We start from the raw sequence: 14,641 nt of genomic DNA on the forward strand, positions 1-14,641 counted from the left end.
AGCAGGGGCCGGCACACTGCCCAGGAGCACTGTGAGCAGGGTGCCAGAGGGGGTTGTGGCATGGGAAGCACCCTGAGGAAGGTGCCCAGGCTCAGGAGCTGGGGCACAGAGCCCACAGGGCTGCCAGATGTGACTGAGCTGCAGGTTTGTACCTCAGAGGCACCTGGGATGGGAGGGCTGCAGGGCTCAGCCCCAACTACACAGCTCCCAGAAGTCACAAGTTCTCTCCCATTCTCTGCTCTGCCCAGCTGAACTTTCCCCACTGCTGCTCCAGATTTCCCAGCTGTGCCCTAAGAAGGCATTGTATTTCCTCTACACTCTGCCTCCACATCTGGTGAGCTATGAAGCTGTTTTACCTTCCCTCCAATGGTAAACCACAACAGAAATGCAAAGTTTTATGACTTTGTGACTTGCAAAACTTGTTTTTAAAAAATTCAGCTCAGTTTTAATTAAGCTATAAATATTAAAAGCAAATTTAAATAAATCTGAATGTTGCAAGATGAAAAATGGAAACAATCCATAGCAACATGAAATTTCTTTCTTGCTTTATTCAAAATGAAATTAAACAAAAAAACCCTCAAATATAAAACTCATTTTCTGAAATCAGCATGAATTCACAAAATATGTAAATTAAACAAATAAAAGGTTCAGTCCTCATGCTGATACAAAATAAGCAAAGCATACTGTAAGAAAGCTTGAGAAATACTCTATGTTAAAGATATTCCTCATTACCCAGATTCAAAAGGGACCACCTCACATGAAACACTCCCCTTTCAGCTGGGAGATCATCAAATTGCTTCCAAAACAAAGACTTCTCTTAAGAAATGTATTTTGGAGGTATATCTCTGCTTAACTGCTCCCCACACTGCAAGGACTATTTGAGCAGGGAACAGAGGAAGCACCCACAAGGTGTATTTGTATTTAACCTTGGGTAACCATGGCACTGGAGAAAAATATATATTGCTTAAAATAGAACTTTTCCCTTTCCTAACAGTTCTAACCTTTCATTTTCAAATCAGGTTGTATATTTAAGGCAGAAATCCAAACAATAGTTCAGTGACTACCTACAAACATGCTACAGCAAACAGGAAACATGAGCCATGCCAGACAGGACTATCCCTGGGGAGCAAAAGAATGTGTAGTGCTTAAAAATAATTGCTCCTGTAATTCTAAGAGACACTGGAAAGGCTCCTTTCCCTATGGCTATATCGAAACATGAGCTAGAAAGATGTGATTCCTCTGATGAATCATGTTGCAAAGGTTTGGGCACACATAACCAGTCTCAGAGCCTCTGCACTTGCAAGAGCACCAGCCAGGATCTTTGCACTGGGCACTCAAGGGGGATGGACATGCCACCACCAGGCTGGCTCTGAAGGCTGAGTGCCTGCTGGACAAAATGTGCCATTGCCAGATGTATAAGTCATTAAGAAAATATTCTAATAATAATCATCACACTTCAGCAAAGCGATCTCCTTATTAGTCTCTGGATTGAGAATCCAAAGTACTTATTCTCTTTGCCTGCCCAACACCAAATTTTCCTAAATTTTCATCCATGAGTGGCATATGAGAACACTGAACCAGAGTCTTAGCACACAAAATTATCTTAAAGCCCATTTCCCTATGTTTTCCACTAAAATATCTTAAAGTCCATCTCCCTAGGTTTTCCACTTTTAGCCCTGCGTTTTGAAGTACTGAAAATCACTTTCAAAACTGTATTAACTTTGAATTTTTTTTTATTATCTAACGAAAAAAAGCCAATAGAGGAAAGGACAATCATAATCAGAAGCATGTCAATGAATAAGGAGAAAATGCAAGAATTTAAAAATCAACTACCTAGCTGGAGAAGGAAGATGAAGGACAAAAAATAAGGTGGAAGAGCTTAGAATCTGAAATTTAAAATCTCTCCTACAGTATTGATATTCTCAGATTAATGCTTCTGTGGCGCAGCTTAGCATGACAATATTTACAGCTTTCTAAGTCAATCCCCCCTTTTTCTATGTAACAGCTCATAGATGTCAAGACTGTGAAATGACTTTTGCAACATGTATACAAAGTGATGTTTTTTCTGAAATTAAATGAGAAACCTTTTAGAGAGAACTAAAAACATCATAGTATTGCTGATATGAAGTTGTGCACTATCTTGTATTTTTCCTTCTGCTAGACCTGTCTGCTTCATATATAAGGACATTCAATAAAAAAAACCTAAAAATGTGACTGTCAAACCACTGGCCAAGTAACAAAACCAACTTTTGTGACTTCTTATAGCATTAAATATTTTGGGGTTTGTCACAGCTCTTAGAAGCAATAAAAGGGATCAGAACAAGTTGTTCATATTTTGACAATTTTTATGCAAAAACTGGTTTGACACAAAGGATGTTTAGTAATTAATAGTGTTAATGTTATCAAGGGCATGTATTACTTTTTGTCGAGAAGTTTTGTGTGATATTTGAAAATAATAAGAGCTATTTGATGACAACAATATGATCAAGATATTACATCACAATTACTCCAAGAATGTAGTTTAGGAACATGAAAGAAGTTCAACCCAAAGCACCATGGTGCTACTTGCCAAAGCACAGGTAACACAGAATGGGGAAAAGGGAAAAAAACTTCTCAGTCAAGACTCAGGAAGTCAAAATCCAGTCAAGCCATGATTCAGAAATCAAGTATATAACTGTAATTTTGTCTTCCTGATTGCAGAACAGCCTGTAATATTCAGAATAACTTGATTTGCTATCTGGAGACAAGGCAATCTTTCAAAGATTGGTCCAGCCCAGTCTGCACATCTCTGGAGCAAACAGATTCAGCGTGGTGAAGTGTCCAGCTGGTGTAACAACAGCTCATAAAAACTGTCCATCACAAATGGAAGTTAATATAAACTGAGGAACAGCAGAGTTGTACAAAAAATTGTCAGAGTAACTCTTGAATGGGATTCATTTCAGATATACTTGGCAATGTCAGAGTTAAATTAGGCACTTAGGTTTGGCTATGATCACCCTGTAGGTTTATAGGCACCAGCAGCTGGCAATTTATTCCAGGTAGGATGGATTCAATCAGACCATTTTCCCCTGTAAGCCTCTGAAATAGCTCAAATGATTATTTCAATCTACTCGTCTGATTTTTGCATTGTCTAAAGTCACATGAGATGAGTTCTGTGTCATCTTTCAGAGGAATTTTACATTAAAGATGTCAGTGCTCTGTGTGCTTCTAAATTCAAAATAGACAGAAAGCAAAAAGCAGCAAAAAATCATTCCATTAGAATAAGAAGGAAAACACGTAAATGGTATCCTTCATTTTTTTGTTTTTTAGATATTAAGTTTATAGGTATTCAGATTGTGATGTGAGCAAACACAGATAATATCTGAAACTATTTGAGACTGGAGAGGCTGATGATTGCCTAAAATGCACAGAATGTTCCAGATTTCAATCAGACTGGCAGTTACTTAGTGTTATTTGTCAGATTTCTTCCTTTTCCTGTTAATCTTACAGATTTTGGATAAAGTGAGACAACACATGGGGTTTGATACCTTGATAAAATATAATCCTTGCTTTTTATTAATGTGGCAATACAATTTAACTTTTCATTGCTAGCTTATTTTCAAAAAATGTGGTTTATACACAAACATATAAAATTTTTAAGGATTTGCCAAATCTCATTGAAAAAAGAATGTTAATAGAAATTCTAATAGGGATGCAATGATTTTTTGCTAGTATGGCTTTTTAAATTTAAATACACTTATTTTAATTGCTAGAATATGTTATGTATATATGTTATTTCTCTCCAGTGAATATCTAATCAAGAAGGATGAATTTACACTGGCAGGTATTCATAGAGGGTAAATGTGAGATAAGAATGCTTGTAAATCAACAGGCTTCATGATGGAAAACCAAAAAAGACAAAATTATAACACAAGAGGGCTGAATAGGCTTTTGGATCTTGTCAGCAAGTTAATGAACAGTAGCACAGGATAAATTTGCCTACTATGATTACAAGACATTGCCAGAGAAACACAATATCATTATCTATAATACTAGAAGCAAATTTCTTTGGTTGTATTAGAGACATTACTGCTGAATAAATAATATGCTTTTAAAAATCAAAACGGAAGCACATATCCATATATTTTAAAATATAAATTATGATTAATAGGAAATAATTAAGACAGACCAACTTAAAGATAAATGGAAATAAACATATTACTGTATTAAATTTCAGTTCTACTATCAAGATTCATGAATACAGTTTCTAATCAAAGTATGAAGATATAAGCTCAAACACTTTTAAATAACAAGAGGTATCAATCCACTGTGTTAAATGATAATTGTACCTTGTCTGTCAAAATAAAGGCAATTTGAAAGGCTCATTTCTTCAGAAAGAAATGTACAGCCAGTACAGTGGAGTTCACAGCTCTTAAGAATAACGGATATCCCTCCTGAATTTAGCAATAGAAATTCCACATATATTCCACTGTCCTCTTTCAAGGGGGTTATACAACACTCAGGTCTTCCAACTCCAGAGTCTACAATAACATTTTGATGAAGACAGACATGGAAATGAACATTCAGACCCAATGTGAAATTAAGGCAAGGAATAGGTGGCTTCTACATTCCAATATTTAGGCCACCATGAGTAGCCACAGCAGACATGTGCATTTTATCATGTTCCATGGATGAACATACACACAGCAGGTTTGAAATAGGCTAATGCATCAGTATTTACCACAACTGCAAAACACAGAGCTGCACCAGAGCAGAATTTTTCCAGTACCTGTACCTCTAAGTATTGACAAATAACTAACTTTCTCTAATATTATGCTGAACACTAAATATTTATATGTTTTGCAATGTGTATATACATGCAGGAATAACCCTTAAGTTTTACAGAAATAATGTCTTACCTTCCATCTCTATCCCAGTCATACACTTCTACTTTAATTGTCCTAAAATAAAAAAACAAACCAACAACACAACCCTATTAAAATGCTAAATATATACCCAGATTGCCTTTAAGATTAATATCATAGGGGTGCATTAATTGAGCCAAATCCAAAAAGCAGAATTTTTCAGTGATTTCTCATGGGGCAGCAAACAGCCTGTCAGGTTACACCACACTTCTTCATAAATCAATAGCTAAATACATTGGAAACTAAGGAAATAATTAAACACATTGGAAGTTTGACCAACATATTTTTACTTGCTGACGCTCTGAATTTTCTGCAGTTTTTAAAATAAATGATTCTTTAAACCTTAAAGTATTATAAATTTTTTAAGAACTGTTTCCTTATGAGTAAAGTGAACCCTTGAGGGCAGCTGTAACCTTGCTTCAGGGATGACTGGGAAACAGATAAAAAGCAAAACCCAGACATTTTCCAAGTAAAGATCAATCATATTTCACATACTTTAAGAGTGGATTTCTTAAAATGCAAATACTACAGAGCATATTATCATCAACATCCTTGATGAAAGAGGAAAGTTCAATGAGGATACAGATAGTATACAGCTTTGTTCATCTCCTTTTACCACAGAAAGTGCACATATGTAAGCAAATTCAACTACCACTAGCAGCGAATCCTATTTGGTCTAAAATCAACTGAACATGGGATAGAAAAATAACACCTCCCATATTTTAAGCAACAATGTAACTTACTTTTATTCTTCAGAACAGTTTCACATGAAGTGAAGTCATCAGGGCTGTCTTATTAATAGAGGGGACAAGAATCTAAGCAATTACTTTGTAATTTGCTTTCATGGAAGCAGTTCCTTATTCTTCCAATTCCATACAGTCAAATATATATTGATTCATTTTCTTTACTAAGAAGGGACTCTTTGGGGATAAAGCTGAGCAACAGCTGATATTATCTACAATATAATATCAAGCAATTCACACCTGGATGTTGTTCATATTTTTTATGATATTCCAAAATATGAAAAGAAGGACTCGCTTTGTCTGGATGTACCTCTTTTCAACTCAAATTTAAAGGCTCTTAACTACACCATTTGTTATATTTTATAGCTCTTGCATAATTCAGGTTGGACTTAAGTTACCTTACAATGAAAACTGATTAAAGTGAAAAACAACTCCAAACCTCTTATCCTACCAAGTATTTCAACCTTCAAAGGAAACTACTTTCACCTTCGGAGGAATTCAGCAAAAAAAGGCAATATCACAGTGTTTTTTCCCTAGACAAGCATTATTTTACTTCCATTTCAAAACCTGTTATGACAGACAGACACACCACTAAGTTAAGATTTATGTAAGGTTTAGTGGGATTTAAGTTTTGAATAGTCTTACAAATCTGTGTCCAAATAGCAAAATCATCTCAGTGAGAAAACTCAGATTATCAAAATAAATTATTAAGACTATCAAGATAAATTCCTGAGAAGGATCTTCAGACAGGTAACTGCAGTAAGAGCAATTCATCCTTGAATAAAGCTCCTCTCTTTAATATGAAATTTATTTCATATTAAAGGATTAATTACGGATCTTGACTTTTATCTATTTTACATGATATGCGAGATATTAAAAGACCTTTTCAATCTTCCCGTACTGAAACTTAACCTTTACCTTAAAGGACACAGTTTAGAGGATGGGTTTCCTAGTTTAATATTAAAAAACCCCTTTCATTTAAAAATAATCAAGGTTAGAGATGGGTATGTCTGTTTTAAAACTTTTATGCAGAAAATAACTCCAAGTGCTTTTTGAAAGCTCATACTAGGAGAAAACAAGACCAAAGACACATTAGACACTAAGTACTATTGCAGTACTGAAATGCCATTCCTGTGATGTCTGAAAACACTGTATAATTGCATAGTTTGAGAAAAAATAATCAAACCCTGGTCATTCCATAATGAAAATGTGGACAGAGTTCACTCAGAAGCATGCACTAGCTGAACATTTAGTCTCCCCAATAGCAGAATAAACTGGTATTTTGACGTATTTTTACTAATGACATTATTCCCACCTTTCACATCTATCACAGAACCCAGAGCACCAAAACGATATCTGTGAAACTATCACTATCTGAAAGAGACCTCTGGGGTTTGTGTTTTTATGTATTACCACGTGGATGTTAGGAATCAATCCTTACCTTTAGAAAGAAGGGTTTTCTAACTAAAAAACCCCAAACCTCTTAAGTTCTTTCTGGACTATCAGCAGGTTAATTTGAATTAACCTGAGAGCTAAGGACTACTTCTTAATTTGAAACATGATTGTTGTATGCAGGACCATGAAGTTCCATGGAGCCTTTATTCACTGAGCACATCATGTTGAAAGCAGGTCAACAGCAGATACACAAAAATAATTTGAGGAGTACTATTATACTTTCAAGTTCCCTTAATTTGGAATGCTGGAGTTATTTCAATATGCCTGCACCACAACATCTTTTCTACTTAATATGAAAACTTTTTTCTTTAATATGATAAACAGTGCAGTGTTCAGAAACTAGCTTAATGAATACTATTTTGCTTATGCATTATGCACATTAACCCAAATGCAAGTAAAAAATTCTATTTGAATATTCTCATTACAAAATTGCTTTGTTTTTATTGCATCTAGTGAAAGAGTAACCAACATGGCCATTTTTAAGGAGTCTCAAAATACCCATTTCCACTGAACTAATTTGTTTGTTATTAGTGGTAAAATGTTGGTTAAAAACATGTTATTATTACCACCTAAAGATAGATCCTTTTGCATGGCACCACTGAAAACTTCAAATCTGAAGATGACTACTTTCTGTGTTTCCCATCTACTATGCATTTTAAAGGCTTTCATTTATTAGCACCCTCTGACATTGCATTGTCACCCAAGGGAAACAGATCATCATTGTTTTTCATTGAAACATTAAAAAATATTTGTGTACACTTGTCACAGAGATCATGCTTTAAATTAGTCTTTTCTTTCTGTTTCTAATTCACACCATAGAGAGCAAAGAGCTTTTTCCAGAAACCACCACTAGCATTTCCCACAGATTTAGCATATTTGCTTTATTTTTCTAAATTCTTTAACGTGATGAATGGTTTTGAACACCTATTATCTTTTCAAAATGTTGACTAAATAAAGAACACACAAATTAGGGAGAAAAAAAATATGTATATGCTAAAAAACTTAAGCCACATCTTACCGGTCATAGTCTCCATTACAGAGTGCTCTGACAGAAATCTTGAATGCCTGCCACACTGGATTCAATGTATTTTTCACAACTTCTGTTTTGTGGCAGATTGTAAAACTGCAATTAATACAAAAAATTAATTAAGATACATTTTGTATTTATTTACTTTTTCTTTTGCATCATCAAAGACGGAATGAAAAGAGCTGTAATCATTCATACATACAATGTGCATATAAAATATAAGGTAAGATAATAAAAGAGAAATATGGTGAAATCAGAAGGAAGGCAAAACTGAAGAGGCCTGCTGGAGAGAGATTACAGACTAAACTGCTAAACAACTCTTAATCTAAAATGGTTTTACCCGAACTTCAACAGAAACTACAACCATTCAGTGAGGATTTCAGGGAAGAGCAGTTTCCATCCCACTAGTTTAAACAGACCTTGTACATGCAGGAATTAGTCACAGATCCAGAAAGACAGCAATCTTGTGAGGATCTGACTCTTGCTTAGAGATTAAGAAACTGAGCCAAGGGAATAATGGCTTTCAGATTTTTATTCCCCATTTTATGTCCATGAATTTTTAACCAGGGCTGTCTTAGGTAAAACATGTAAGCCTCTCTAAGATTCAATGATCACCTTCTCTCATAAACTTTTTTAGCACATTCTGCTTTCTCTAAATGATGCAAAATTAAAATACCTCTTTTGAACCCCCATCTTGGGGACTGAATTGTTCAAAAGAAAGCAAGGACAAGGTCACTGGTGAAGTCATTACTGAAATTCCTCATCCAGTTGCAACTAAAGTTATCCTTCGAGGGAATGTCCTCCTTGCACCCCAAACACCTACACTTTCAGGCTGCAAGTACCAGCACTCCCAGTGATACCCAGAGAAATTTCCCAAGTGACCTTAATGCCACTCACAAAGGAGCCATAACTCCTCCAGGCTTGCAGTTTTATATAGGCAGTGTTTACTCAGGAAACTGTTCCTATCATCTGCCTCCAAGAGAAAAAAAGCAGGTAATAGATGCACACATGCCCATTAACAGATTTATGTTAACAACTGCTCCAGTTAAGCTACAGAGAAAAGCAGCATCATGTATGATGATACTTGGTTTGGTTTGGTACATGTTAGATGTGAGGACTTTCAGTTTCCAAGAAATCTTAACCTGCTAGTAGATCCCCACAAAGGCAGAGTGTTGTGTTGACCAGTGCATGTCAAGGCTTAGCAGTGGAACAGAAGAGATTAGTCTACTTTAACAAATTAAAGCATTAATGTAGCAAACAGCCATTTGTAAAAAATATAAATTCTATTTCAGGGCTTTTAAAATTCAATTTCCTAGAACTATGTCAAAAAGATAAAAGATACTTCCTAATTTAAATTTGCATCATATAACATTTTTATCTAAACACCATTTCTAAACATTAGCATATTTTGCATCTACAATTTTCTTTGAGAATTCTATTTAATTTAAATGCATACTATATCTTCACAAAAGTAACACTATTTAGCTATTTTATTACAATTAATTGTCATAGTGCTCTATATTTATGAGACATTTACCTCTTAAAACCCTCAATTGCAGTGTTTGATCAATTTGTTGTAATAGTTTTATTTACTGCCTAACATGACAAACTGCAATCCAACAAACATTATAAAACAAACACAGCTTAATCTGGAAAGTATAAAAAAAATGAGAACTATATTATCTGTAAATAATTAAGTTGCCTAATGGTTAGCAGCAAAAATACCTAACAGGCACCTACCTGCCATCTTCATTGCTTCGATGAAATACAAGGAAAGGATCAGATTTCCCAAAGAAGTCTTTCTTGTCTAGTTTGTTTGCACAAAATTGCATTAAAACTGAATCCTGAAATGGGTAATAAAGAAAAATTACAGACAGCATGCACTCCACTACACTAAAAAAAAAAAAAGACTAAACTATGCAAATAGAAAACAAAATAAAGGGGGGTATCTGTCTTCTAAATGCTCTCTACACATCCACATTTGTGCAATGTCTTCATAGTGCAGTTTGAATGGCTGGAACCAAGAATTCCTTTGTAGGGACACCAGAACAGGAACAATTTTCTATGCTAAAATGGCTCAGGATTTTTCAAGGATTTCCTGACATCCAAAACTGCATTCTGAAAGAAGTAGATGCACAGGCAAGGAAAGTATATTAAAAGTAATTTTTAAAATTCCAGTCAGACATGATTCAGCCTCATTCCTTCAGTGACTTAGACCTGTTGTTGCCTGTTCCTACTGCCTGTCAAGCAAATGGCTGCTGGCTCTTAAGAGTCTGGATTCTTCAAGAAAATGAGCCTGAAAGGTACCAAGTACATCCAACCTGACAACAAATAAGGAGACAAGTTTCTTCGCTGTGATCAGGCCAACTGGAAGTCACACATGTCCTCTCTTTGGGCAAAGTCAAGAATGAGAAAAGGATGATAAATGCAAAGATAAACTTGCAGATTTACCAGCTAACTGGGGCAAGGCCTGCTGGAAGACTGCAGATGAACAGATCTGGAGGTGCAACAGCAACAAGAGGATGATGATAGAAAATGTGGGCTCACCACTGAGTGGGGCAGGAGACCAGGTGACAAAGGACACTGCAAGGTCCATGTTTCTCATAGCTTTCCTGTGTCTTTTTCATAGCTTTCTATCTTACTGCTAGGATTTGCCTTCAAGACTCTTGGAAACCTGAAACCCAGACCTGAGAAAGTCTGGAACAAGAATAACTTGTGCTTGGCAGAGGAGGAGCAGGAAAGGAACATTTAAAACAGACCAGACACAAAGAAGTCCATGGGACTTGGTAGGAGGCACCTGAGAGTGCTGATGGAGTCGGCCAACATTACTGTGGGGCCACTTTTAGTTACCTCTGTAAAGTTATGATGTTCAGGGGAAGTTCTCCTGTCTTTGAGAAAGGGCAAGAGGATCCAAGCCAGTTTTATCTCAAACCCTGAGATGATGAGAGAGCAAAAAATCCTGGAAAACATATGCAAACACATGAAAAAGAAGGTGGCTAAGAGACATCAGAAAGGATTTACAAAGGGGAAATTCATGCCTGATCCACTGAAAGCCTTTCCTCACAAAATGAGTGGCTGACTGGATGAGAGGAGCCTAGTGGATGTTGCTTATTCTTCACTTTAGCATGGCCTTATACAGTGTCTCCCACAAATCCTTACTCACAAATTAACAAATTACAGACTAGAAAACTGGACAGTGAGAGACACTGAAAAATGACTGAACTGCTGGGCTACAAAGGGTCATATTGAATGGCACAAAGTCCACCTGGGCCCAGTCACTAGCAGTGTACCCAAGGCATCAAAAATGGGCCAAGAATGCTGAACATCTTCATTAACAACCTGGATGATGAACAGAGTAGACCCACTGCAAGTTTGCAAACAGTACAAAACTAGAAATATCAATTTATACAACTGATGGTTGTGCTGTCATTCAGAGACATCTGTACAGGCTGGAAAAACGAACCAATATGAACCTCATGGGGTTCAACAGAGCAAAATGCAGGTACTGCACCTGAAGGGGAAAATCCCTGTGCAGCAGCACAGGCTGCAGGCCAAACCTTGGTAGCTTGGCAGAACAGGACTGAAAGGGCTTGGTGGACACCAAGCGGATCAATGGCAGCAAAGGCCAACAGCCTGCTGGGCTACATTAGGAAGGGAAGAGTGCTGACAGAAAGTTGAAGGGAGAGACTCAGCTTTGATGAGGCCACTCCTGAAGTACTGTTCATTCCTGAAGCACTGTTCTAGGCTCCCCAGTACAGGGAAGACACAAACATGCTGAAGCAATTCCACCAAAAGCATCACTAAAATGATTAAGGAATTGAACCATCTCTCATCTGGGCAAAGGCAGAGATAGCTGAAATTATTTAGCCTAGAAAACAGAAGGTTTATCAATTTGTGTAAGTACATGACACTAGGGAATAAACAGCCTATGGTTAGTGGCACCCAGTGGAAGAAAATGTGGCAATATGTACATACTTAAAACGTGAGAAATTTCACTTAAATATAAGGAAAAACCTTTTTACTCTGAATGTCCTGAAAAGCTTTTACAGAGAAATTGTGGAGATTGTTTGGACTCAAAACCCAATTGCACAGAGAGCCCTGAGTAACCTGCCCAAAGAGGAGCAGGAGTCTTGGACTAGATAATCTTCCAAGGTCTTTTCCAACCTCAGCAGTTCAGTGATTCCAAAACTCATTGACATTCTGAATATGAGCTGTAAAAATTTACATAAAGTACAAAAATCCAGAAGATCAAGTATGTGACAGCGGCTGAGACATTGCAAGAGACTGTGAGAGAGTGAGGACATGAAGTAGCATTAGAGAGAATGCAAGAGATATTGAGCATTGGCTTCTGCTTCTTCCCTCTGAAACTAAGAGCAACTTAAAGGAACTCTTTCTGCTTCTTCTCTCTGAAACTAAGAGCAACTTAAAGGAAAACAGTATTCTAACTTCTTACATAAATCACAAAATGCAAATTAATAACTTATACTATTAACAATTCAGTGCAGTGTAAAATCACAAAATAATTTTCATGTTATTTTTGGAAAGCAATGAGTACACTTACTCTGCAACACCCTAGTTCCTCTGCTGTTACTATGACTGTTCCACACTTCTTCCCAGGAATTCCTCTGCAAAATACACAACCACATCACCTTAGTTCCTTAATATCATGTGTTGTTCCAATCATGTATGAAAATTACAATTGACAAGGAGAGCACAAGGTAAGTTTTCAAGTCACTAAGCTGATGGCATGCAATTCAGTTTCCCTCTTCTGCCACTCGTCCTGTGTAAAAAAGTTGGTTTATCCTAAGTGAATTGATAATGAGTTGCATATTTATTCTAACTACCAAGAAACAAATCAGTTTTGATTGTAAAGGAAACAGCATTCAAAGTTTCAATAGGTTGAAATAGTATCACAATTCTACTATCCACCCTCCCACTGATGTTTCCTTTAAGAGATGACTCTACAACTGATTTGTGAAAAACATCCTATTACAAACCTTACTTAAAAAAAAATACCTCAAATATAGTTAAAAGTAAACACCAGCATTATTTTACAACATTTACTCTGAAATGTCTACGAAGACATGTAATAATCTCACCACCATATCTGATACAGGAGTTGCAAAAGAAATTACTATTCGCCCAGACAGCAATTAAAAACACAGGCTGCAACCCCAGAAATCCCAAAACAGTTCCTCAGCATAAAAAGCAGCAGAGAAACAGAAAACCCACACACAATCTGATAGTATTCAGTGCCAGCAGCCTTTTGGATGGGGACACACTCAACAGAGAAGGCCACAGGCCTTATAAAAGAAGGACAATATTAACATGATGGTTCATAAAGAGGTGAAATACTTCATCAAGATTAGCACAGAATTTCTCTTCAGATCAAATTCTCATTATTCAGGGACTAAAACTCTGCCAAATGACTTGTACAGTTTTTGATGCTATTAAGTACAAACTTTGTATGCTTAAGTCTGCATGTATGAAAACAGTACTGGACCATTTGCACAAACACTAAAGAGTTTGGTCTCTTACAATTCCCTAAAAAATCATTCATTAAGAAAAAAAATCCTTAAGTGTAAAGTAAGCACCCTGAGAAAAACTTCAGTGGTCACAGATCAGGCAAATGGGACAAACTTTAACTAACAATAATGCCCTGTAAGAAAATAATAAAATAGTTTCAAGCTGGTCGAAACTTCAAGTCTGAAAAAAAAAATTACTTTGAGATTCATCATTACAGACCAGTCTTTCCAATTGGCATAGAAATACTGACCAATACTATGTTAAAGACAAGCATGTAAGAGTTCCACCTGTTTAAATCCAGAATGCAGTGCCATTGCTCATCTTCCTTAGCTCTAAGGGATGGATGGTAGTGAACCCTGGAACTGGTTCTATAGCATTGAAATTACAATAGAAAATTTATGTTTGGGCAACCAGTTTCTCAAGGTTTCTCTGGAAAGAGTTACAGATCAGGGTTTGTGGGGTAATAATGAGATAGAGAGATAGAGATATATAAAGAGAGGGAGAGAGAGATATTAATTGTAATCTGCATTGCATAACTGCAGTCAGCTCCACCATTCAGGGCTGGTTATCTGAAACTCAGATACAGAAAATGTGCCAGTCTAAATGTGAAACTAAATAAAGGAAAATAAAATGTGAAAATGTACATGCAGTGAGAGTCCAGAACCTGTAGGCTTCTCTACAGTGATCACCTCTTTTTGGACAGTATTTGAAGGAGCAGGTAGAGGAGCATTGTTAGAGGCACAGAACAGACAACCATCATCAAAGAAAGGTTTTCAACAATACCTGCATGTCTGTATAGGATACAGTTTTGAGAAATAATTATTGTCTCCTCAGAATAAATGATTCCACAATTGAAACACCACATCTGCAGCACCAAGAGAAGTTTAAAAGGACACTCTGAGGAATACTTGGGCTTTAACAAGGACTGAAAGGAGGACCTTTATAGACCCTGTGTAAAAGATGGCCATTTATGTGGAAATTCAAAC

The 14,641-nt window shown here is 36.4% G+C and overlaps 1 protein-coding gene across 1 annotated transcript in view; it reads right to left on the reverse strand.

The window, feature by feature from the left end:
* The window catches only part of CPNE8 (copine 8), a 57,800-nt gene that overhangs the window by 27,822 nt on the left and 15,337 nt on the right, over positions 1 to 14,641 (reverse strand). The window contains exons 6-9 of the mRNA XM_031059042.1: positions 12,691 to 12,754; positions 9,870 to 9,973; positions 8,121 to 8,225; positions 4,899 to 4,940 (exon numbers count right to left, since the gene is read on the reverse strand). Of these exons, the coding sequence (XP_030914902.1) occupies positions 4,899 to 4,940; positions 8,121 to 8,225; positions 9,870 to 9,973; positions 12,691 to 12,754 (315 nt within the window). The remainder of the gene's footprint in view (positions 1 to 4,898; positions 4,941 to 8,120; positions 8,226 to 9,869; positions 9,974 to 12,690; positions 12,755 to 14,641) is intronic.

This window comes from Geospiza fortis, unplaced genomic scaffold (assembly GCF_000277835.1).
Source record: "Geospiza fortis unplaced genomic scaffold, GeoFor_1.0 scaffold424, whole genome shotgun sequence".
In the NCBI taxonomy this organism is placed as follows: Eukaryota; Metazoa; Chordata; class Aves; order Passeriformes; family Thraupidae; genus Geospiza; species Geospiza fortis.